Source organism: Rhinoderma darwinii, chromosome 5 (assembly GCF_050947455.1).
Source record: "Rhinoderma darwinii isolate aRhiDar2 chromosome 5, aRhiDar2.hap1, whole genome shotgun sequence".
NCBI lineage: Eukaryota > Metazoa > Chordata > Amphibia > Anura > Rhinodermatidae > Rhinoderma > Rhinoderma darwinii.
The window spans coordinates 50,775,920-50,803,369 of record NC_134691.1 but is presented as its reverse complement, the minus strand read 5'-3'; the positions used below and the strand labels follow the sequence as shown (position 1 = coordinate 50,803,369).

The 27,450-nt window shown below is 40.5% G+C and overlaps 1 protein-coding gene across 1 annotated transcript in view; it reads left to right on the top strand.

Annotated features, from left to right (window-relative positions):
- Positions 1 to 27,450, top strand: part of VPS13B (vacuolar protein sorting 13 homolog B) — an 886,671-nt gene that overhangs the window by 778,733 nt on the left and 80,488 nt on the right. The window contains exons 40-42 of the mRNA XM_075825953.1: positions 9,088 to 9,284; positions 20,235 to 20,416; positions 25,605 to 25,954. Of these exons, the coding sequence (XP_075682068.1) occupies positions 9,088 to 9,284; positions 20,235 to 20,416; positions 25,605 to 25,954 (729 nt within the window). The remainder of the gene's footprint in view (positions 1 to 9,087; positions 9,285 to 20,234; positions 20,417 to 25,604; positions 25,955 to 27,450) is intronic.

The following is a 27,450-nucleotide window of genomic DNA, read 5'->3' as shown; positions in this document are numbered from 1 at the left end:
GTGCGCCCGGCGGAATAAATTACAACTTAATGTTATTCTGCGGGTCAGTATGATTACAGTGATACCAAATTGATATAGTTTTACTACTGTTGCTCAATAAAACAGTAATTTTAAATATCTTTTGTTTTTGTGCCCTCATATTCTGAGAGATATAACCTTTTTATTTTTTTGTTAGCTCAACTGTTTGAGGAATTGTTTTTTGCAGGGTTGACATTTTCATTACGAACATTTTAGGGTGCATACAACTTTTTGATCATTTTCTATTCCTTATTTTGATAAGCGAAAAAAGCAAAATAAAGAAATTCTGGTGGTTTTTATTTATTTTTCTTAAAGCGTTCTCTGGGTTAAATAATATGATTGTATTGGTGGGGTTGTTACAGATGTGACAATGCCAATTATGTGTATTTTTTTTTATTTTTTTAGATAAAGCAATTTTAATTTTTTTAAACTTTACTTTTTATTTTAGTCCTACTTGTGGATTTAACCATGTATGTGCTTGATCGCTCATATGATACATTGCAAAACTTCTGTATTGCAGTATATTATGCCTGTCCGTTTAACGCATCTAATGGGTTAACCAACTGGGATCGGAGTTATCTCTGATCCTGCGCAATGCAGAGTAGAGTCGGCTGTATGTCAGACCATGCCATCACCGCATACTTCTACTGGGGTTTGCAGAAAGTACTTCCCAACAGGGTCGTCGTACATGTACGTGGGATCTTGGAAAGGGGTTAAACTTCTCTTCTGCTTGTATCTTATAAACAATACATGTATTTTGAGTGTCCATTGAATAGGTTTCCAGGAGCATTTCGGTTTATTCTGTGAATACACAGCTTTTGCTACACTCTTTGCAGATTCTCGTTTTAAACGTCATGACTTCTACAACAGTCTTGAAGAAATTTCCATATATGCTGAGCACTTGTTGGCTGCTTTTCCTCCGCTCTGGTCTCACTTATCCTAGTCATCAAGTCATCAGAGGCAGCACTCCATAACTCTCCTTCTTTGTCAAAAAGTTCTTACATAGCCTGGTAGTTCATTGTCCAGCCACAGAATGATGTGATCGTGCCCTCAATTCTGATTACATTGGCAACAATGAAGCAATGGTTATCCTCTATTTGTCTCTCCTCTGGTGTTCCCCATGAGAGCCTGTTTCATCATAGAACTTTATGGTTTGGCCACTGCGCTTGACCCCATTTTTAAAGTTGTTGCAATTCTCTTAATGAACTGATCTTCATTTCTTAAAGTAAGACCGGCCTTTCATTTATCTTTGCTAAATTGAGTTATTTCCATATTATGGACTGCTACAACCGGAAAAGGCAGACTTCTAACAAATAGGGTTATTTGTCCGAGCCTCAGTACTTTTTTAGTATTGGCCATGTGTGGCCATGTTAATTAACTTTCTAATTTTTTTGTATTAAAAATTCTGCTGTCTTTATGCACTTGAATTATGCATGTTAGCTCCCAGCATTCCCTGCTTGTTCAGTTTCTGTATAGACTTTACTCCGGGAGCTTTATTCTTTACCACATGAATCTGAAGCTGTGCTGTTTACACGTCATTAATTTTTTGCTCGGATTCCCCACTGGAAATCTACGACTATTACAGAACAATGCATTTAGATAGAGTATTTAAAACCCCATCCACATGTAGTGGAAATCAGGGCATGCTGCGCATTTTCAGAACCTCAGCATGTCAATTCTGTAGCGGATTTCTCACTGATTTTCCCAATGCATTTTACCCTTTGCAGTGCAAAGGGGAGAACCATGGAAAATCCACACCAAAATCCACCGCTGATTTTATCTGTAAATCTGTGGCAAATGCCCGGCAAATTAATCCGCTGCAAAAATCTCCAACATCTGAACTCAACTTTAAAGGTCTCTCAACTGCAACCATCAAAAGTCTAACTGCAGATCGTTGTTATAATACAGGTTGTATCCTAGGAACCATACAAGATATGCATTGTATTTACAATGTTACTCAACGTTTTACGTAGATCAGTGCTGGCGATCCTGACATTATCTTCATCAGAAAAAAAAATTGAAAGGGCTGGTCTGAGATTAGAAAACACACCCAGAAATAGAGGCACTCTTGTCCATGGAGTGCTGTTTCAGATGTGCGAGAGAAAGCACTCCATATGTTCTCCATCTTTATGTAGTGCACCCCCGTCTGATTGTTGTCCTGGAAAAGACGGCTGAGCCATATGCGGCAGCCATAACCTGGGTCATGGACTGCCAATTGGATATCAATGTAGATGATCCATAAACATAATCTGTAAAATGATGTGAAAATGCACTTTAAAGGAGTTGTCCAGGCTTAGGAAAAAGAGGTCTGCTTTAGTTCCAGAAACAGCGCCACTCTTGTCCATTGGCTGTGTATGGTATTACAGCTCATCCTCGTTCACGTGAATGTGTCTAAGCAGCAATACCATACTTAGCCCATAGACAAGAGTGGTGCTATTTCTGGAAAAATTGGACAATTACCACGAACTACAATATATTACTATACATAGTACATTAGTATTTATAATATCCAGGCCTATATAAGCATCATGATCAGAGTGGCGGTAGAAGAATTATTCTGGAAAGTTTGAATTGAATTTAGCAAGCTTCAAATGTTAAATCCTTGGCGCTATATCGTATACATTATTACTTTTCTTACATGGTTTCGGGAAACAGAAAGCTGCGAATGGAGTTCTCTTTTCCCTTTTTCACCTGCTATGACATACTGGAAGGTGAATTCAATTCGACACAGGTCAAAGAGTGGGATTTTGCAAGTACGCCTCTGCTCCCTTAGATTCATGTCTTCCAAACCAAAACCTGTCATCACTGCTTCCCCTCAGTGCAATTGTAAGTCTAGATATAACGGACTCTAGCCGTATGAAGTGAGAAACACATCTGCCATGTTCTCGTGGAGCGAAATACTGCAGTTGGAAAAAAAGTTACAGCAAACTGCTCTCCATGTTTTTGGATCCTCATCTGAAGTGTACTGGAATGATATAACAGATTGTATCCGCGCCAATCAAGAATCACTTTTCCATAAATTGTTAGATACCATCTTCGCTTTTCAGGAGGAAGTCGAATAAAACCCCTAAGACCTGGAAGGCTCTCGTGCTTGTATTATGAGGTTTTTTTTTCCAGTCTGAACTTGGCAGGTGCAACTAACCAAGGAACCTGCACTGATCAGAACACAAAGTAAGCAATGTGGAGTACGGGAGATCTTTCTCTACATCTCTGATTACCGGGTGAAGCAGGAAGCCATTTCTTTTCTTTACCTTGGAGATCATTTTGTCTTTTAGTATATTTATTGAGCTTAGTATGTAAAATAGTTATAGCAATAACTTTTGACATGTGACTTTTGTCAGCTCTGAATTACCTTCAGCAAGACCGATACAGATCAGTGTTATAGGAAAAAGGCTCGTACCAGATTACCGCTCCCCTTGCCAAGATTTCTCTGCTCTCAAGACATGTACGTTTTGTTTTTCTTCGGCTGAATACATGGAAGATTTGTATTGTAAGGGAGCTGGCCGCAGAACAGAAACGAGAGTAGAAACACTCAGTCGACAAGCAAGCAGTTTATTCATCCTCAGGAAGCCAGGCTTATAATCCCAGCATGAACTGGCGTTCTCCATCTAATACAAGATTATATTGTGTTCTGCGTCCACTTCACTTAGGTGGCCTGTTTGAATAAGATAAAACGCACACATTTCCGGTCTTCAGTGGACATCTAGTAATACAGTAGTTGTTACTGGAACAGAAACCATGTTCTCTCCAAGGCAAGCCCACCCTGCGAGAACCGCAATCTAAAGAAGTTCAAGATAGAAGGAAGGTTATTAATAAAGGAATAACAAAAGCAGTGACCTCTTCGGGGAATACACAACTTATTACAGAATCATCCAGCTGTGTGTGCTTTTCTATATTTACACTGTGGGTTGCGATGAGATTCATCCTTGATCTGGTAACAGGTGGTTCATTCTGGAACGCTCCGATATAGTCATTATCAGTCAGTTCATTGTTACTCGTGTTATTGCAAACTGCAGTCGGCAGCCTTGCTACTTTTTTTCTCTGACCCTTTGTGGTGAAAAGATCCTTCCTGAAATACTTACGGTGTTACATTTTTATTGCTAACAGTTTGACTCAAGGAAAATGTAATTTTCAAAGGACAAATGTAGTCAATTGTAGGAAGATGATAAATGTGTTTTTAGTAGTCACACCCAAAGTCCTCTTCCTCAACGAACAAAGACTGTGTGTGAGGCTTTATTAAATTATAAGTTCTTATTGTACTGTCATATTTACATATGCACATGTATGTCTTGTTCTTGTAAGGTCACCCATTTATTCTCCAATCTTCTGCTTTAAATTTCTAGAACAGGGTGTAGTTATATGAGACCAACCATTGTCAGCCATATTAGTTGTCATGAGGCTGTTTGTCTGTCACTAAGTCACCCACAGAGACTTTAAAGAGGCTCTGTCACCAGATTCTCAAACCCCTCTCTCCTATTGCATGTGATCGGCGCTGCAATGTAGATAACAGTAACGTGTTTGTTTTTTTTAAAAACTTTAATTTTTGGCCAAGTTATGAGCTATTTTATATATATGCAAATGAGCTTTGAAATGGACAACTGGGCGTTTTTTTTTCGTTATGTCCAACTGGGCGTGTATTGTGTTTTTAACTGGGCGTGTTTATGTGTATGACGCTGACCAATCCGTGACCAGTCAGCATCATGCACTCCTCTCCATTCATTTACAAGCAGCACAGCGTTCTTACTAGAGCGATATGCAGCCACATACACAAGTGTCCTCTTTAAAGAGGCTCTGTCACCAGATTATCAAATCCCTATCTCCTATTGCATGTGATCGGCGCTGCAATGTAGATAACAGTACCGTTTTTTTTTTTTTTTTAAACGATCATTTTTGGCCAAGTTTTATATTTATGCAAATGAGCTTTGAAATGGATAACTGGGCGTGTTTTTTTTCGTATTTCCAACTGGGCGTGTATTGTGTTTTTACCAACTGGGTGTTGTGAATAGAAGTGTATGATGCTGACAAATCAGAATCATACACTTCTCATCGTTCCCACCCAGCTTCTTTCACAGCAGACACACAGCGTGACGTCACCCACAGGTCCTTCAACCTCGTCATCGGGAGTTGTAGTATTACAACTGATGGAGTAGCGAAGGTTGCTTTCCCCTGATCTAGGATATATTATAAATGCTTTATAAAGTATATGTCCGACTAATAGGGAGTCTATGGTTTTGAATGACATCTTGAAGCATACGGGGGTACGGGGGGGGGGGGGTGTTGAAATGAAGTGAGCTACACTACATATGGTAATGAGCATGAGGCGGCACTCTACCCCGATTCTATTAAAAAAAGATCATGCGAGTCGATTGAGGACTAAACACAGCGCCGCTCCTGTCCATGTCAGGTGATCATCTCAGTGTGACTAAGCTGCAATACCAGACACCACCCATGCACAGGAGAGGCGCTGTTTCTGAATGAAAGCAGTCATGTTTTTGGAAACCTCAAAACCCCCTTAACATATGCTGCCACCTTCCCGTCAGCCCCGTTCTGAAATTAAGGATTTCACTTACAGGGGGCATGGACGTCCTGATTTAAACCTTTCTCTACTAATATCTGAGTGGCTTCAATAAGAGAATACAGGTACAACAAATATGGCTGCCATCTCAGCTCCCACGGGGCTCTCCACAACCCTGAATGGCCACTCGACATTTAAAAATTGCCATGTATAGCATCACCATATAACTACGTAGATTTGCTCTTCAGGACCCTAGAAAAGCTGGGTGACCGCTGTAATGTGGGTCATGTTGGGTATTTTTCATTTTCCCCTTATATGACTTGGCCTCACAGATTCAGACAATCCACGGGGCTGAGATCTGATGATGGATTTGCAAAATATGAAACCACATCTGAGGTAAATGGATTTTCCGTATAAAGTAACAGTAAATGCGTATTTACTTTCCCATACATCTGAATTAATTAATGTACTTGCTGGAAAAACAAACACATTCAGATATATGAAATTGATTTTTCAGCCACAGAATTTTCTGCAGTGGATATGCCACATGTGAACATAACCTTAGTGTTTCTATTATTTAGAATTATTTACATGCAGTCTTGAGAATAGATGTCTAACAAAAGGTAATGTTATAAATGTGTTTTCTCTACATACACACAGAGTATAGGTTGTTGTTGTTTTTTTTATTTGTACATGGACATTCCACCCCCTTTTGACACCTGTTGAAACACAAAAATTGTCTCACTTGTTTGACACACATGGAACATGCAGCCTGGAAATGTTATTAGGATCCCTAATACTCCAGTTTTTCACTTCTTAGGACACGTTTGTAAATATGCCCTCCCTCTTATAAGCGTTAAATAGTTAAAATATATATAATGCTGCTGTGATTTTTTTATTTTATTAAAATACTGTTCTTACTTTATTTAACATAGTATGTAAGGCTGAAAAAATATACATCCATGCAATTCAGCCTATTCTCATGCCATGTTGATCCAGAAAAAGCTTTGTGGGTAAAGAAAATCTTTCCCGACTCAAAATATGGCAGAATATCTGAATAAATCCTTGGATCAATGAACCACCTCTAGTAATCTAATACCTATAAATTGTAATGTAACTTTCAAGAAAGGCATCCAGATAACTTGTAAACTCTTTCAATTAACCATGACAGCTTCCTCTTTCCTTCCCCCATAGTCTCACTGCTCTTACAGTAAAGAATCCCCTTCTATGTTTGTGTAGATACCATCTTTTCTCTGCATGCAGTCGATGCCCCTTTGTTCAACATTACCCATTCCAGCCCCTCTCTTTGTTCCTTCCCTAGTTTTATTAATAAGTCCCGGTGTCTACACTATCTTGCCCACAATCCCAGTTCTCCAAGAACCCAAACTCTTCCTTCCTACACCAGAGAGTGAGACACTTGTTTACCTCCCTAATCTCCCGCTGCCTCTCTGGTGTGGCTCAGGTAGTTTTTTAACAAATACTGGGGCAGATTTAATAATTTATTTACTTCGTTGTAGATGAGGCAGGCAGAAGATGCACCAAATTTATCACCGTGGCACTCTTTGTGATGGATTTAACACCTCTATCTATACATTAGAAACGTTCATATTTCTTACGCCACCTCTTGATTAAAGGGAGTCATTTTTTAGATGAGTGGCTCCGTTGCAGCGATAATAACTTTATTCTTCATATGCAACTGAGCTTTTTTGGAGCAACGAGGGCGTTACCACTGCTCTACCTTCTATCCCCAGTCCGTCCGTACCTCCCTTCCTTTTTTATTTACATTGCCAGGCAGTGTATTCTCCTGACCGCGCCTGTGTCTCGGCTTCTGAATCAGCATATACGCAGTACACCACTGTTTCACCGCTCGAATCGACTCTGCTGCATATGTGCCATTCTGTTCCGCTTCACCCTGGTTCTGTACTGCGTGGGCTCGTGAGAATACGGGACCAGGTGTGATCATGGGTTCTACACTGCTTGGCCCTTTAACCCCTTAATGACCGCCGATGAGCCTTTTCACGGCGCTGCATCAGAATAAATAAACAAAGCAGGGAGCCGTTAAATCTCCCTGCTCTCAGCTACCAGAGGTAGCTGGGGGCATCCCTGCTCGAACGAGTGAGATCGATGTTAGTATCGATCTCACCCGTTTAACCCCTCAGATGCTCAATTTCGAGCGCCGCATCTGAGTTGTTTTGGAGAGAGTGTCTGTGTCTCCGATGGCAGCCGGGGACTAATAAAAGCCCCCAGGTCTGCCTGTAGTGAATGACTGCTAGGTCATGCCTGAGGCATGTTCTAGCTGATGCCTGTCCGTTTTAAACGGACAGGCAGTAATACACTTCAATACAAAAGTATTGCAGTGTATTATAAATGTGATCGTAGGATCGCATATAAAAGTCCCCTAGTGGGACTAGTAAAAAAAGTTACAAAAAAGTTGAATAAAGTTAATTTAAAAAAAACCCAGAAAAACCCACTTTTTCCCCTTACAAAATGTTTTACTTTAAAAAAAACAAAAACATAGAAAGCAAAAAAGTTACACATATTTGGTATCGGCGCGTCCGTAACGACCCCGACTATAAAGCTATTACATTATTTAACCTGCACGGTGAACGCCGTCAAAAATAAAATAAAAAACAATGGAAAAATTGCTGTTTTCTGTGAATCCTGTGATAAAAAGTGATCAAAAAGTTGGATCTACTCCAAAATGGTGCTATTAAAAAAATACAACTTGTCTCGCAAAAAACAATATATATACAGCTATGTTGACGCAAAAATAAAAAAGTAATAGCTCTTCGAATGTGACGATGGAAAAACTATAAAAATTGCTAGGTCATTAGGGCCCAGAATGCAAGCAGGGGGAAGGGGTTAAAATCCCCCTCATCCGCCAACTTGGCAAAGTTGTTCAGATGTGACAGATCAGAACTTTCCTACCTAACACTCTTTCCTCTACCCCGCCTTATTACTGTCACTTTCCTGTGCCCCAATGGTCCCATCCTCCCCTGTATCTGCTCAGGCACGTGCCTGCTTTGTGAGCAGCAAAATCCTTTCCATGTTATTAATGGATCTTCGTGTTGCAAGTTGTTTGTTTAGACCCAGTATCTAGGGTTGCCAAACAAATAAAATGTTTGAGATTATTCGAAATATCGCCACCATACAGCGTATGACTAATGCAATTCTCCATCAGTGAGAAGACATGGAAAGCTTTTAGCTTTTAGCGTAAGTGACGACTCAGTAAGCCAAAGTTCCATTATTTGAACACAATGTCACATTTTATACAATTTGTTATGCTTCTTGATTAGCTAATTTATGTTCGAGAATTTTTTTTCTTTCCCTTTTCTATCCTTTCTTTGTTGAATTTATTCCATTGTGAGTCATGCCGAGTTTCAGAGTCACTTCGAAATAATGATTTCTATGTATGGTTGTGTATTTTTCATATTTATTTATTTAACTTACACTAAGGTCTTTTAAGGCAAGATTTGCATGCTTGCATATTTTCTTGCATATTAAATTTGAAAATTGAAATAACTGGGATTTTTATTGTGGTTTTTCTTTTATAGATCCCTTGTAGCCTTGAGTACTGGGATGAACTCCAGCGGTCATTTGTGGCCTTTCGAGAGTTTAGTCTATCCGAGAGCAAACCATGCGAGCTTCAGCTGCCCAGCATTACCATGGTCAGCGACCAGAAGGAGCTTGTGTCTTCACATCTTTGGAGAATTGTTTTGAATAGCAATACAAGCGGCATGGACGACCAAAGGTAGAACCTATGTTATACATCGCTGTGGTTATTGTGGCATTGATGGAACCCACCAAACAAATTGTTGATTTATAATAGTGATGAAAATACACATTCTGCACATTTGTCTATGGAGATTGAATGGCATTGCTTTTAAATTACATAACAATCTATTCTATGCAGTAATGCTTTTAACATTCTTTAACGTCCTCACATTTATAGCTTGGTTACATGTAATTAATGTAACATGTTTTGTTAATATAAAAGGTAACTCCATACAAGAGGTAATAAACTTGCACCCGTAAACGGAAGCAGACAGACGTCTAATATTTGTTACGGTATAAACCAATAGTGTTCAGTAATGGAAAATATTGCCAGTAGAAATAATACCAAAGAGACCAAAAAGAATTACGACAGTGGCCAAAATATAATGAAATTATACAGGGTAAACAAGGCTAAAATAATCCTAGCCAATGGCTTGCAGAAATACGTATTTTACTTTATAGAATTAATATAGAAAGTGGCATTTCCTAATTTGAGAGAGAAGGATTAATATATAAAACATAGCCTTTATTAGCTTTTAATAAAAATAGGATAACCCTTTAGCTTAAAGTAACATCCAAATCACAATTACATGGGCGGTTGCGTTCTCTTTGTTTTAACAGTGGTTTGTATTTGTATTTGGGTATTTTCAGGGAATGCACATTGGTGCCTTAATAGCCTCCTATTAAACAAGCCTATAGTATTCAACTGACTAGCCCTAGTCTGCGACATCGCTCGCCCTGGCTTTGGTATTAAGCTGGACACTAATTCTTAAAAGAAGGACCCAAATACCACTGGAACCTAACCCTGGCTTTCTATAATTAACCCTCACGCTAAAACTTGGACTCCTATGCGTTTCGCCAGATGAGTCTGGCTCGTCAGGGAGACATGAATTAGCGGCATGCCAGGGAAATTGTGTAGCATTTACCACAGTGGTAGCACACTAGAAAATCTAGTCCTTGTCTGTGATCCCAACCCACTCCTTTGCACTAAGCCCCTTTGATGGAGTTGTACAATCCTGGAAGCGGAATCTCTTTAGGAAGGTATCAGTCTGGGTATGTTTTTTGGTTTTTTTTAAAACTCGTTTTATTAAGAACTGCTACAGTAACAAGTATAAAATCAGTCTAAATCAGTATGCCCTAACAACCGGAAATATGGTAAGACAGCCCTGGGATCCTTCAGTGGACCCTGGGCTGCCTGCCCATAAATGGTATGTCCCTCAATAGCGTCAAAGGGATTCCTGTGATGCGATCTGAGGGGCATCCCCCCTTCTCATTTGCTCTTGAATGCTGCAGTCATCTTTGATCGCAGCATTCAGGAGAATAGGGGCGGAGAGGAGAGGTTTCGCTGATCTCCGCCGTTATAGAGTGGGGCTGCGGTTGTGTAATACAGCCATTGCCCCGCTCCTGACAGTAAGTGCGTGTGGTCAGCATGAGGTGATGCGGCCGGCGCTGCACTAATCAGCGGTGGCGCAGGCACTCAGGACAGAACATGGGGGTGATTTGAAGTGCGCCTTGCCATGTTCGGTCTTCAGTGTCGCCGCTCATTAGTGCATCACCGGCCACATGGCATTATCCTGACGGCGCGCACCTGTCAGGACTCCGGAGCGGGGCAGTGACTGTATTACACAGCCGCAGCCCCGCTCTCATACATTCATGTGTTATTATACTTAGCTGTGCGGCCGCACAACTTAGTATCGAAATACATGAAATAACGGTATCGAACCATTTGGGATGCACAGTATCGAAACAGTATCGAAGTTTCGATGCATCGTGCATCCCTACCACACACAAACACAAAGACACAAACACACACACGTTACATGCAGTACCGCTGATTTCTCCTCACGACTGGTGGCCGGCCCGGCATCTAATACACATGCGCCGATATGCGAGTTCATGATAGAAATGACATCCTCTCCTAAGGACGGAGAGGATATCATTGCGCAAGCGCGGCCACCGCTAAAGGTAAATAGTGGTGGCCAGATCCCTAGACAACGAGCTACAAACAAAGAGGGGTTAAAGAGTATCCGGCACACCAATTTGAAAAAAAGTTAAACTATTAACTTTACTTTTTTTTAAATTGGTGTGCCGGATACTTTTTAACTTATCGTCAGGTTGGGCCCCTATCCCTGCAAAACCCTATCACCCCCATATTTGATGCTATCTGAACTTCTATACATACAAACAAAGAGGGTCTGACAGCGACAAGAAGAACGAATATCCAGGAAACGACATCGCTGGGATAAAGCAAGGTAATTAGAAAAATGAATATCTTTAGAAGGGTGAGCTTAATAGCTAGATTATTGTAGATGGGAGTAACCCTTTAAGGGTAAATATAGATATGTCTATTCCCAATAGAATCTTTTCGTATTTCAGGAATTTGAAAACATACATATTTTACCAAATATGTCAGTGTTGCTTTTAATCCTATGTTATACATTCCCAAACTACGCCACATTCTGTCAGTGAACATTTTGTTCTGCACTGGTCATTTAGAATGACTTCCAATAAACTCCAGTTCCAAGATCACTGCTGAGCCCGTATGGAAAAAATATCCTAAAGAACGGGGGAATCTCAATAGATTTATTAAAAGGTCCGTCTGCTATTAAGAAGGCTGCGTACATAGTAAACAACACAAAATGAATCCAGTTGGAAGCTATTTGGTAGACAAGTTTCCAAAGCAGATATCAGTTGGACGCCCTTCTCCAGTTTCTCAGTCCTCGGTGGAGAAAGATAATTTTTTCGGCTTATATTTGTGCTGGGGTTTGGAATTGACAGTGAAATTTGTCATGCTGCCGCCCATCCACGGAGCCCTGCTAAGTGAACAGTTCAAATATCTCCTCTGGTTCTACTAGTCTTGATTCTACTGCACTGGGCTTGTTTTTGCTTTCATCCTGCTTCATGTGCTAAAGTAGTCACAGATATCAAGAGGATCTGGGAAATCGGAAAAGCGGATCAAAAAAATCAATAACGAAATAAAACATCTGCTTCCAATTAATTGGACAGAACTGGGACTGGTTTCTTGATGTTAATTGTGAAAGAATGCATTCTCGTCATTGAGAAGTTAAGTGTTTTGGACAGGGTTAATTCTTCTGAATTTGGGACCTCCACAAAATTACCTTTGTGGTCAACTTGGCAGTGCAGTAACGTGAATACTGTGGGAATGTTAAATGTTGCGTGTTTAAAGTCAGCGTATTGTTTCTTTGTCAAACCATTTGACGTTCCAGTTAGAGTGTAGCATACAAGTATGATTTCATCTTTACATAAGTTCATAGTAATGGGAATTATCTAATGGATTGGTTTTACTACCTTGGTTATTTTATTCAATAATTTTTTTTTATTTCTATTTCTTCCGGTTTTCATTGGTAATTTTTGGTCATGTACCTATTTCCATCTAGGCCTCATGCTCTCGGCCGTGCCCATAATCCATGGGCACGGCCGACCGCTGGCACCTGCTGACAGCCATCCGCATTTTCGGCCCGTGCTCCCATATAAAATATGGGAGCACGGGCTGTAAAAAGCAAAAGCTAGGTCATGCCCTTATTTTTGTTGGAGTTGCTTTCTACGGCCTAGACACCTTCCCTCAAATCTACGGGAAGGTGTCCGTGGTCAATACAAATGAATGGGTCCGTAATTGCGGTCCGCATCTACAGTCGTGTGCATGGGACCTTAGTCAGCAAATTAAAAATATCTAATACCTTAGCTTTATACCTAAAATCTTATACCTTAACTTTTTAGGAATTTTCTCTTTGTAAAATGTTTCCATTTACAGTTTGTTTTGTATCAGTTGTAGTCAACTGTTGCTCTTATTGTCTGTCTCTAGTACTTTGAGTGCACAAGGGTGTACTGTTATGGTCAGCTGTTATGCCTCTGACAGTCAAAACTTTACTTTTCATTCGCATAATGTATGAATATGGTCTAAATAACTTCTAGGTAGGAGAACATAATGATATGGCGAAGCTCCAGAACTATGGTTCTGGGGCGTTATATGTTCTTTTTTTTTTCATCTAGCATTTTCATATTTCACATTCATCGAGCTTTTTTTATTTTTCTATTTTCACCTTTTTTTTAATTCATTAATTTATTTATTTTAGTTTATTTGACTATATTCAGTGTAGAAAAATAATCTTCCTTTTTACCATTAACAAGCATACAAGTTGCTATTGACGGATCTTATTCTACTCATATGTGTCTCTATTTAGTACTTTGAGGCACAATATCCTGTACTGAATATCCAAATAGCTAAAATACTACATAGACACCTGTTATCTGCATTAAAAGCTATGCACACCTTTGAAATAGTTTTTTCCTTTTTTCATTAATAAAAATGTTTTTGGTGCAACTTTCTAAATACATTTTGTTAAAAGTTTTTTTGCTTTTTGAGATGCAGCTGCTTTGTATCCTGTATACAGAGAATCTGTATCTAGCGCTGAGACCTGAATCTATCAGGCCAGGGTGTCTGATGGGTCCAGTGTCATCGGATCCTGCATGTCTCAAACACGCAAGAACTACCTGTTATCCATTACATCAAAGTTATGAAGGGCTTGTAATTTAGTGGGGTTCACTGGCTCGTGTCACATACTATTACTACCTCCTTATATTAGGGTCACTAGGGTTATGCCTAGCTCCCTTAACTTTTTCCTTGTAGTACGCTGATCTATTTGCCTTGCTACTAAGTGTGCATGTGCGCGCTGATTCACGACACCAGTGTATTGTAAATAAAGGTTTCTTACCAACACAAATCACACTCCGTTATTAAACACGAAATCCACAAAACGTATATATTCACAGTATAGTATCAGTATACCTCAATACATATAATAACTTAATATGTATTAAGTATACTAATACTACTCGTGGCACAGTTACAATACTATCCTAATACCCACCCACGTAAGCATACATATACAATACAGTACACTCATGCTTGCTTCTAGGTCCCACCCCCACCTGGCTCTAACGGTCCCTGTTACTAATGGGTTAATACAATAAAGGGCTGTAAGGGAAGAAAAAGTGCAAAAGGTAGGTTGTATTTGCAGCTGTATGGCAGTGAAGGGGTTAACGTGCTTTTGCTGATGATGGCAGTGAAAGGGTTAACTTAGCTGTTGATGGACTAGTGTAGGGATAGGGTTAATACAGCTGCTGCTGTATATTGTGTGTAGGGTTAGAATAGGAGGGGGTTAATGTGCTGATGGCAGTGACAAGGTTACAGTAGGGAGATTGAGGTAGTGGTTAATACAGCTTCTGCTTTATATTGTGTGCAGGGTTAGGAAAGGAGGGGTTTGATGTGCAGGCTAGGGAAGGTTGTTGTATATGGGAAGTAAGGGTTAAATGCTCGTTGTCCAGGGGAGAGATAGAAGAGGGGAATGATACTTAGACTCGTTGGTGGAGCGATGAGAGAGCAGGAGCAGAGGTCTTCGTTAATGGTGGAAGCAGGAAAAGAGAGAGCTAGCACACTGGCACAAGGCCGGTGTGCTTGCTCCTGTGTCAGGCGCAGGCACAGTAGTGCCGCACGCAGTAGTGCCGCTCGCAGTAGTGCCGCTCGCGCCCGGCTCAGATGGGTCAGCGCAATGATATGATCTCACCGGCCGACTCATGAGCGCGTGAGGGGAGGAGGGCTATGCAAGTGGGGACGTCCTGTGATGCAGGAATGTGTCACAGGATACGTCCCCAATTACCTCTCCAGCCCCCCGCAGAGTAGGGAGACAGGAGTTCAAAGGCAGGTTCTCCGATCTCCCTTTACAAAACAAGGCAAGACAATGACTAATTGTCTTGTCGTTTTTCCTGGAGCAATTTCCCATGGCCAGGGCTGTGTTTCTATAGCCATGGCCCTTGGGACATTGATAGAGATATATATATATATATACATATATATATATATATATATATATATATATATATATATATATATATATATATATATAAGGGACACTTTCCTGTACAGATGTGATCGGTAAAGGCTTTCCGCTGCGGCAAAAGCGCACCATTTCCTGCATTTTTTGCGGAAGAAAAGTGTGCGTAAATTGCTGCGTTTTTCCCAATGTTAGGAGATGGAGATGTCTCCTATGAAAAACGTCGCAATTCTGGCCACTTTCCGTAGCAGGAATTGGCATGCTGTGGTCTGAAAATTACGCACCGCAGGTCAATTTCGGCTCAAAAATGTTCCGCAGCATGTGGATGAGATTTGTTAAATCTCACCCACTACGCTGCTACTGTATTCTGCTGCTTTTTTTCCAGCCGAAATTCCGTCCAGAAAAAACACGGCACTTCAGGAGCGTGTGGACGAGCCCTAACAGCTCGATCCTGCGGTGTCAGAGCCACGCAGGACCCGATGTCACTGAACCCGTCAGTGCTGCTGATCTGACGAATACAGGTTTCATTGCAAGATACAGCTGCTCCATATACAGAATACAAGGCAGCTGTATCTCGAAAAGTTAAAATAATTTATAACAAAATGTATTTAGAAAGTTGCGCCAATCACACTGAAACACATTTGTATTCATATAAAAAAAACTATTTCAAAGGTGTACATAGGCTTTAAGTATACAAGTGTTAAGGCGTCACTGTCATGAGACAGTCTGGATACATCCCAGCTATCCGCTAGTCGGCATGAATCAGTCATGAGCTGTTATCGCAGGGAGAAGCTTCGGGCGGCTGCTTATTTCCCCTACAGGGGGTCATTTACAAGAGTCCATACCTTGTATTCTAGCACAATACAGATTTTCTTTAGATATTTAAGCACTTTGAAGGTTAGAATTTTCTTTAGGCAGTGGGCGAAGTTGATTAATGAATATATAGTCCCCAATAAACAAACAATGGCTTAATACCTAAATGCCATGAATGCCAGGGTGTGATTTTGCGTTTTTGTAGAATAGTGGAGATTTCCCAGGATCGCTGTCCCTACATGCACTGTAAATGAACCGGCAGAAGTCCTTCCATTCTTTTTGTTTTTTGTATCACCGATTTAGTGTAAAGACGACATTTCCATGACAGTGTGATTGTTTGGGCTTTCATTAATCATATAAATGGCCCCACATTAAGAACACATTGCTATCTAACCCGTTATAAACATACTTGTGGGGGGGGGAGAGCACATTTCACATCCCAGCTAATTTGAGCTGTGCCTACAAGTAAACACTTCACCACGGAGTAATCTCCGTGTTTTAAGTTCGGACGCAAGTGTGAGAATATAAACAGCATTCTTACGCCGCGCAATAGTTTAATGACAGATAAATGTGATTTAAATTGAGGCTTTTGTTTGTTCTGGCCCGGCGTGATTGTTAGCAGAAGGACGGTTATGTGGCAACCAAAGGCTGCAATCTGAGGCCTAGGTCAAGAATTGATATTCACTCTCACACATCTAATAGAATTGTTCTTTTTTCATTATAAATATGCTTTTTTCCCCTGCTGATCTTTTTTGGCTGGAATCTTCAGATCATGGTGGGACACCAGTGTCATGGCTTGACCCGCTGCTTTGTGTGGTCCGCGATTGTACTGACAGCATGCTGGGGGTTTTTTATAGATTTTTTTCTCTAAAATAAACTGTTTTAATTGAGACTTGTTTCTAATGTGAATTGAGTACCTAAGAAAATTAGATCTTGCTTAATGACACGGGCAAAGCCAATGGGAGCTGGTGGGATACGTGCCCTGGTGGCAGGGTGTTAGGAAGGGCATACCACTGGCACTAGCAGCAACATTTAATAATAAAGCTTTAATAATAACAACGGGAATGCTTAAAATTTTGACGCAGATTGTCTTGTGCATGATAATAGAAAGCTGGGCCACCACTCAGCAGTAGGGGTGCCAGGGTATGGCATGGGTTTGTATGCGTTAGAGCATGTTCACACCTGCATCAATGTATCCGTTGTTCTGCATCCGAGGATCAGAACAATAAAAATACCGGAAGCGCCGATTCCATTGTATGACGGACACCATCGGCACCCAATGGAACCCATTGACCTTATTTCCAGGTGGATCTGTGACGGAGGCCCCTAACGGAGCTTCTAAGGCAGATGTGAACAGGCCCCTTTGTTTCTTTAGAGAAGGGGCACTAGGCTGTAGGGACATTATATACTTCTGTTAGTTTTTTTTATTATATTTATATTAACATTTTGGGTTGATTATTTTTCCCTGAAGTTTGAATACAAGTAAAGATGAGTAAGCTGGGATGAGTACATTTTACTAGGCTCCTTTATTTCTGCTTTATTTTGTGGTTGGTGTGGAAGACTCTCATTGATGGCTAGAAGAAAGGGTCAGACGAACTCTACGGAGCACTGAGCCCCTTCATCAGCTTTTTCTATTTATAATAGAACCACATTTTTTTCTCACATCTGAGATTGAAACAGCCAATTAGGGGCTGAACGTAAACCCGCCCATCCACGTTCTTCTGCCCCATCGTTCTAGTGATCGGTGGGCTTCTCCGCACCCAGACTAACACTCATCAACACGTCTGACATGTCACTTTGACTTTTAATAAATTTTAAAAATGACAGTAACCCTTTAGTAGTTAATCTGATGATTGTTTTCAAATAAGGGAAACTGACAGCGGTAATGTAAAATTAAATCTGCTTTTTCAGTCTATTTATCCGGTCTGGCGAACATTTGGTTCCAATGATTTTAAAACCTTTTCATAGGACTAAAAAAAAAAATTATTGGCTAAAAGTTTTGCTATACAGCTTTATTTTTTTGTGAACTGGTGTGGGGGGGGGGGGGGGCTGTCTATTTATAGGCAATGGAAGTGAACAATGATGATGTATCCAGCACTCGATATAAAAGTTAAATGGTTTATTGGGTCATATTAAAAACAAAAGATTAAAACAAAAATCCCGGGATCACGCTTACGCGTTTCAGACCGTTAAGGTCCTTAATCATCGCTTGTGCTCGGGTTCTATTTATACCTTATATTATGTTTTTCCTCAAATAAAAAAATCATCACTAGTACACTCTGTATAGTTTTTTGACATCTCCTCTTCTGTCTGGGCCATCCTGTTAAAATTATTTTTAGCCTTTCTATTTTACTTATGGCTTGGTTCCTACCTAGATGTTTCTTGTTTTGTTGGTTTTATGTATCCTTAAAGGGGATGGCACAAAATGGAAAAACATGGCTGCTTTCTTCTGAAAACTTGTCAACAGGTTGTGTGGGGTTTTGCATCCGAACCCTTTGACTTCAATGGAGCTAAGCTGCAATACTAGAAACACCCATGGACAGGTGTGGTGCGGTTTCTGGAAGAAATCAGCTTATTTTCCCCTAATTCTTCACAATCCCTTCAATGGACATCTGAAGGACAATTATTGTAATCCCTGGCCTTTTTGTGTTCAGTAGCAAATATGAACACTATTGTTGTTGAACAGGGTCGAACTCCCCCCCCCCCCCAGGGTACTAGAGAATACTCTGATGGGCCTTACGCAATAATGGCACCCAAAGGTCCAGCAGAAGACAACCCTACTTGGAGATGACTTTGAAGCTAATAACTTGCCACTAGAGTCCATTTCTTTTCGGCTGATTTACAAATAACCTATTAGATCTAAGGCTACATTCACACAAGTGTGACAAATTTACGAGCGGAAAAAATGTGTGTTAAACCTGTCTGTGTGCGTTGCGTTTTGCATCAGTGTGATTTGCGAGTGGCATGTGATTTTCACGCACTCGCAAGCACTTCTTTTTTTTTTCTTGAATGTAATTGATGCGTAAAACACGTACAGCACACAGATGATGTGTCCTGTGTGTACAATGACACCAACAAAGATTACTATGAAACTAAAAGTGGATGTACAAATATTATCTATTGATGGTGGGTGGACTCTCAGAATCTGTTCCTCTGGTGGGCTCCCAAGGAATCCTATTTAAGCGCCAATGTTTAAATTGCATCTTATCTCAAAGGGTTCGTTGTGCCACCAAAATTAGGCTGGATTCACACGAGCATGTTCGGTCCATAAAGGACGGAACGTATTTCGGCTGCAAGTCCCGACCAAACACACTGCAGGGAGCCGGGCTCCTAGCATCATAGTTATCTACGACGCTAGGTGTCACTGCCTCGCTGCGGGGCAACTGTCCCGTACTGTAATGATGTCTTCAGTACGGGACAGAAGTCCATGGAGAGGCAGGGACTCCTAGCGTCGTACATCACTATGATGCTAGGAGCCCGGCTCCCTGCAGTGTCTTCGGTCCGGGACTTCCGGCTGAAATACGTTCCGTCCTTTACGGACGTAACATGCTCGTGTGAATCCAGCCTTAGTCTTCAGTTTGCAATTATATAAAGCGGGATGAATGGTTCTTCCATCCATTCGAGTGTTTCAACCAACATCCCATAAACCTTATCGATATGGTACGGAGGCAACCCGAGGACCTTCAAGCCCATACTAGTTCTATTGGAGTTTTATGTGAAGGCTACAGAACTTTTGGTATACATTTCATTTTCTTTGTTTGGATATTATTTCATATTCTTGACTTTTTGTTATTTATTTTTCTTTTTTATATCCCTAATGGCTACATAAATACCAATGTTATTAGTAGCCCTTTCTAAGCAATACTCACCAATGCATCTTCTTTTTTTTTTTTTTTATCCTTAATATTAAACCAGTAAATTAATTACAGCTGCTTCAGTTTTTCTGCTTCTATCTTTTTTGGCTTGTTAACTGCAGCATTTTACATTATAAATAGGAAAGAATAACAGTATACGGATATAATTACACAATTGAATGCCACTTTTTCCAGATAAATATTTATGCAAATTCTAATGGTCAGATGTGAAATGAAATATAATTTTGTTGGCTGAACTTTCCAGAATATTTTGGGCAAATGGACAAGACCATCTGCACTTATCATATAACATTTTATAATCTTGGAATCGTTTAGATATAGTTTGGATATAAAAAAGTTTAAAAAAAAAAGTAAAGAAAGAAATCCTCTTTTTTATGTTTCCCTTAGCTCCGAAAGTGAATCTGGCTCTCAGAGTGCCTGTGACCAGCTTGTGACTCCTACAGCACTTGCAGCTTGTACAAGGGTGGATTCCTGCTTTACTCCTTGGTTGGTTCCCTCTATTGGAGTTTCGATTCACTTTGCTCACCTAGAACTGCACTTGTGTCATCATCTGGATCAATTAGGCGGAGGTATATTTTATCATACCGTATATCATGAATAAGATAAACCCAAAATTGTGACCCTTGTAGTTAACTGCCTTGTCCAAAGATGCTAATAAATAAGCTATACTAAAACTAATCTGTAGATTCATATACATAAGGCTCTGTTCACACTGGTTTTCGGCGTGGTTTACAGTAGTTTTGATCGCAAGGACAGTGATGTCCGCAGTACTATTTTTGCAGTCAAAAATACCAGAACCCCATCAGAAATCTGTCAGACCCTATTTATAGTCAGTGGGTTTCGTCGCTATTCATTCAAAAATGGATCCAGCGTTCGTGTCAAGGCTCCATTATAAACAGAAAACCTGAGGTTAGTGTGAACAGAGCCTTATGAAATATTTGATTACTATATGAACTTCCACAAGTTTGTTTTACACCGTATACTTTGTTGTTGCAATCACATTTGGATGTCAGCTTGCTATTACGTCTTCCACATAGAATCAGTAAATTCAGGGTTTTATGAGGAGCGTCGAAATCAACTGCAACTAGAGCTATATTCATACTGAAGTGCATTGTTCTTCTGTAGACAACAGGAATGTTCTTTTATCATTGTTTTAGGTGGGTATGCTCCACAACGAAGGAAAGGCCAGAAAAAACTAAATATAATAATCATTGTTTACGGAAGTTTGATGAGATCAGAAAAAAGGTTCCCCCCCCCCCGGAAACAGCGCCACTCTTGGGCTGTGTCTGGTATTGCAACTTAGTCTCATACAAGTGAATGGGGCTAAGCAGCAATATAAAAAACAAAAACAGTCCATGGACAAAAGTGTCGCTGTTCCTTTTTAAAAAAAAAAAATGCAGAACCTCTTTTTTTATAATCTTATCAAGCTTCTTTAAATTCTTTGGCATAATGCAGTACCAGCCCTGTTCCATAACACTGGGTCCACTGGCTTACGTGCATAGAGAGGTCCAAACACTGTCCTGCCCGTATTAGACATTGTGGGTACCCAGTAAGGAAGGTTAGAGGGCATTGCAGCTAGATAAGTGCTGTCTCTAGCAGAGTAAAGAATGTGCCATATGACACCACATCCTTGTACTTGTTTTATCTCCTCTTCTGATAATATATAGCATATCACTGCAAAACTAACGCTAAATTTTAAACACTGTTTCCTGTTCTACAAACTAGAAAACACCAGGTCATTTATATGCAACTGTAGAACCGCAATGTTTGGGATCCATTAGCTAAGATGTTCAGTGTAGGGACAACTCATCACCAGCTCGGCATAGACTTACGAGCCTTTTGTGATCTCGCCAGAACACCCATATCTCGCGAAATCAAGCTCTGCCTGGCCACTCTGAAGCTGGCTTGCGCTGATTGGTCAGCGTCAGAGGCAGGGAAGCTAGCTCTACTTGGGAAAATTTGGGTAGTTCATGTCTTGTTGCCTATCTACAGAAAATTAGCATATAGGGCACCAACACAACGGAGGGCCATATCCATGGAACAGGGGGTCAAGGAAAAAAATAAGAAAAGGGAGACAGCTCTATTCAGGTTAGATAACCAGTACAACTTGTACGACCTAGTGACTGAAAACGCACCAAAAAACGGCCGAAAATGCCTCCCATTGATTTCAATGGGAGGCGGAGGCGGTTTTTCCCCACGAGCGGAAACACCTTCTCGCGGGAAAAAGTGACATGCCCTATCTTCGGGTGTTTATGTCTCTGACCTCCCATTGACATCAATAGGAGGCAGAGAAAGCGTATTTTGCGGCGTTTCTTGCCCGCGGCGCTTGATGGCCGCGGACGAAAAACGCAGCGAAAATCGGCATGCAGGCAGAGCAAAATCTGCTTCAAAATTCCAAACGGCTGCCTGCCGGCAAAAAACTCAGTGTGAACCCAGTGTGTCTTATAAGTATTACCCCTGGAGGAGATAGGGGTGTGTAACTGAAGCAACATGCTGGCAGCAGGGCCAGGTTATAGGGAGGGCAGAAGGGGCAATTGCTCAAGGGCTTCTACCGCTTGGTTACCTGATTCCTTTACCTGACCTTCACATCTGCTAGACATGCAAGTTGGAAAATATTTAAATGCAATAAAAAAGTATTAATAAGTGTCAGAAGACGTAATTATGCAGCATTGGTTGAGCATACATGATTATTGACATAGGGAGCGGGGGATAAGCAGCTACCAGAACTGGCAGCACTTATCTCCGGTTTGAACAAAGAATCAGGCCTGTTAAAATTCAACCTTGTTCCCTCCAACTGCATCTACCTGGGACTGTGGGGCTGCCGCCGTACACATAAGGCTATTCTTACATCACGTTTTTATTTTATTTTCGGCGTATATTCCAAGGATATCTTCCATCGTATGCGCCGAATTTAAAGCCCCAACATATTCCACTGTATGCCGCATGGTATAATTTTTATTGTGGCGTCCCACTTATAGGAGAGCACAGCAAACTACGCTTTACTATACAGTAAAAAAAAAAGTGTACCGACACTTTTGGCAACCGTCGAGTTGGTAGGGTTTTGGGTTGTAGTATAGTACGCACAGAACGTGGTGTGCACAGAGCCTTAGAGGGTCATCAGTCTGTTATCCTGTTGACATCAGTGGGATCTTTTGCCAATATCTAATATTTATATCCAGCATAATCCATATATAAAAGACACTTATATACATTATTTGTAATATGTTTTTTTGTGTGTATTGCATGAAACAAGCGAGGAATGATTATCATCCATCTATGTAGTGTTAATTTTTCGAGTGTATTGTATTTCACTGTAGGGGTTTTGACTGCTCACAATTGCTTTATGACAAAGGGATATGAGGTTTTCATCCATTTATCATCTCTATATTAAAGTGAGAGGAGCGCAAATATCAGTTTACCATGAAAATGCAATTATCCATTTTAGTGCCTGTGTTTATTACGTTTTTTTTTTTTTTCATATAAAGAATTTTGTTATTAATGCGAGAACATCCAACATCAAGAATATTTCATGAATGTTACAAGAAACCACCCGATCCTTCAGTTCACCCAAAAATGGCCTACTTGACATTGACTGGATTCACACATGGCGTATTTGTTGCAGATTTTTGAGCCAAAGCCAGAAGTGGTTTCAAAAAGAATAGTCGACATAAAATAAAAACTTCTACTTCTCCTGAATCCACTTCGGCTTTGGTTAAAAAAAAAACGCCACAAAATCTGCAACAAATATGTGGGGTATGAATTCAGACTTAGAGGGTTGTCCAGGATTAGAAAAACATAGACGCTTTATTCCAAAGACAGCACCACACACGTCCAAAGGTTAAATTGAAAATTGCCTCTTATGGGGTCTTTTACACTTCTAATTTGGCCCTGATCTACACCCCCAATAGTAAAAGATTCGGAAAAGGGAATGTGGAAAAGAAAAAAGAAGGGCAAGAAGTGGCTAGATCTCTAGTTGGTAACCGGTACCAGTAGGTATAGATGACCTGACAGGGCTAGGGCGAACAGTCCCTTTTTTCTTAGAACACCCTATGATGAATTTCAAATCCCATTGATAATATCATTATTCGTATATTTGGTATCCATTAATTATTTATTTCGTTTAATTACCAAATGGCCTATAGGACGGTTCCTCTAGGCGAAAACAAGTGATATCATGTTCAAAGGTTATGTGGGGTTTTGCAGTTTATTTATTTTTTCACTTCCCTGGAGCTGAGCTACAATGCCAGACACAACCCACCATTTTTGAAAGAAAGCAGACATATTTTTCTAATTCTGTACAACCTCTTTAAATCTTTATCAGAACCGCACAGTATGATGGTCTAATGATTTCTGCTGTGGTCCACAGATGTAGTAGACGTCACAGACAGCTTGACGGTCACTACAGTTCTAACAATAACAAGGATAAGCTTTCTTTAAAGGGTAACTAAACTTTCAAAAAACTTTTAACATGTCATAGTGACATGTCAGAAGTTTTGATTGGTGGGGGTCTGAGTAATGAGACCCACATCGATCACTAAAACAAAGCAGCAGAAGCGCACGGGTGAACGTTGTGCCGATTACATTCTGATTGGCTTTCCTCAGAAAGCCGAGAGAGTGGCATACGGACTCATAGAGTTTCTATTGTGCCCGCACACCACATGCTCGGCTTTCTGAGAAAAGCAGATCAGAAACTAAGCAGCACAGCGCTTACCCGTGCGCTTCTGCCGCTTCGTTTTAGCGATTGGTGGGGGGCTCAGTGCTCGGACCCCCACCGATCAAAACTTCTGACATGTCACTATGACATATGAAAAGTTATTGGAAAGTTTAGTTACCCTTTAATGCTGCAGATGTTGAAGTACCCAAATATTTGATAGATGGAAAAAAGAGACCTGCCAAAAAAAAACGTCCCAACAATACTGTGAAATATAAGTTAAATTCTAAGGCCCCATGCACATGAATGAATCCCGGCCGTGCATATGGCTACGGTAATGTGCATGAGGCCTAATGCTTATGTTCTATATAAACATGAGCTACTCATAGGGTAGGATCGTTTTTTTAGGGAATTTCCTAAATATAAATTCCCTAATATCCTGTTATTAACACTCCCTATAATAACGTACAGTGCTGCAACTAAAAAAAATTCCCTGCAGTTTACCAAAGGCCGTATGCAAAAGTGAAGATGCCCAGCAGCAGGTTATCTGACGGCTTTTATTACAGAAGAGTGTTTTTACATGCGGCATTAGGCTTTAAATGAAGTAATAACAACATAAGCCCTGAAAATGGACGTCAGATTCTAAGGGAGCCGCTTATTTATGCGATGACTGACCACGTTCTTGACCTTCTGCGACACGTTTATTCTCCTGTTTGTGAAGTTCAAAGTCGAAAAACCCATCAAAGCATCTCTTCCTCTTACACAAGATATTTCCCTTCCTTATGTTGTAATGTTTCCTTTGGCTGCCACTATGCTTGAATGGGCCTGTTTATGATTGAACGTTTTTATGACGCCCGTTTCAAGTTGTGGCTTTCTTCAGCAATGTAACACAATTTAGGATATGGAAAATGGCTAATTTATACAATAAAAGTGCACTGTATAAAGCTATTAGAACAGCTTATAAAGGATGTCTGTTATGAGAGAGCCGTTTCCTTATTATTTTTATGCCCGGCAGCTTAGTAATTTGTTTTTGCTCTGTTCCAGTCATATGTTCCATGTATCGTACATTTTATTCACAATATTTCTACGTTTGTTTTATTTTTTAGCACCCCCAAGATTCTTACATCCATTTGTTTCTGATAAAACAACTCCTGGAGACCTGGAATACATGCTTGTCAAACTTAAGGAGCCTCATGTGTATATGCGTCAATGGAGCGGCTCGTCAGTATGCAAAGAGATAAGATTCTCCACCGATGCCGATTGCCAGCTTCTGGAGTGCCGTAACCTCACCATGAAAAGCTTGGTGAAACAGTTCCACATCCAGGGGCAGACGGCCATTTCCCTCAGCGCCCTGGAAAAATTAATTGACTTCACTGTCCTGGTGGACCCTGTGTTTCTGAACTTAGGCCAGCACTCTGTACACTCCATCAACACCGCAATCCAGGCGTGGCAGCAGGTACGAACACTAGATTTCCGGATCCGTGATCAGCACCATATACGTGAATGTCAGTATAAAAGAATTTCCATTGAGAGTGACATCATAGAGTATAAAGCAGAGTAACCTGAAGGAATACATAAACTTATACCTAGGACATCTTAATGCAGTCATCTATCAGGGGTCTTATGTGTTTACATCTGTATACTGCTGATTTGTTAATAAGATATATATATATATATGTGTGTGTTTGTAAAACAATATATTTAAGAAACTTCAGAGATCCTTGAAACTTGATCAGTGACGATCAGTGGTCATTGACTAAAATAAAACGGAAGAGGTTTCTTTCAACAATAAGTCAGTATACAATGTAACCTTTTACAATATAGGTTAAAAATCAATGATACAACATACTGCTTCCTGATGTGGTCTGGAATATAATCTTACAATAGGAGTCCCATAGCAAGCAAATCACAAGGCGTCCTTCTGAAGAATGGATGCAGAATGTGTGTCACATGATGCTCTCAGATTGAGCGCAGCTTCCTAATGCACATGTTCCGCAAGGACACAGTAATAATACAGACCTGAAATAACTCCGAACATCCACAGGGTTCCAGAACACAGGACTACTTTCTGAAACATGAATATCAAATAGTGTTCCGGATTAGTGCTGTTTTACAGTGCCAGCCACAATGCACCCATTAGAGCCAACTGGGACCTTAAAACAGTGCCAGCCTCATTGTCCTCATTACAGTGTCAGCCATAGTGCCGTATTGAAGACACATCCACCATGTGGATAGATATAGATGTTTAAAAAAACACCTGGAACTGGTGGTGGTACACTTGTTTTTGGTTACCCCCATAATTGTTTTTTCTAGATACCCCCCTAATCTTGATAGAATGATTTCCATACTAACATAAACCATAGTGCCTGGGTCACTATAGCAAAAAAGTTTAAAAAAAAGAAATATACCTGCCTGACCTAGAGTAAACAATGTGGTCACCAGCTATTTGACCTGTCCAAGTAACTCCATTTCTGAGCTTTTTAGATCCCTGAATGTTTGACGTGGCGGGAAGTGAGATGTTGAGGTCAAAGGGGTTTTCTGGGATTTTACATTGACTATCGTTTACATGTGGTTTGGATGTGTGTCGATGTTTTAGCGCTGTAGTGAAGGGGATGCAGCGCTCCACCTGTCCCTTCAGTCTGATCAGGGTCCCAGGAGTGGGAAGGATAGGTCATCAATGTAGAATCCTGGAAAACCCCTTTAAATTTAGTCCCACTTTTAAGTTAGAGTAGAGTTTAGCTTTAAACCCTCCTTAATAATAATATCTAGTCATGTTAAACAGTGCAAGGTGTACACTGCCATACAGGACGTGACCTAGAAGTCATGGGTAGCTGGCTGCTGAGACTACAGAATGACCTTTCGGAAACATTTAGTTTTCAGAAGAACACAAGTCATTAATCTTTATTGTGTGAGAATCTCTTGGACACGAGGCACGCGCTGGTCACTTGCACC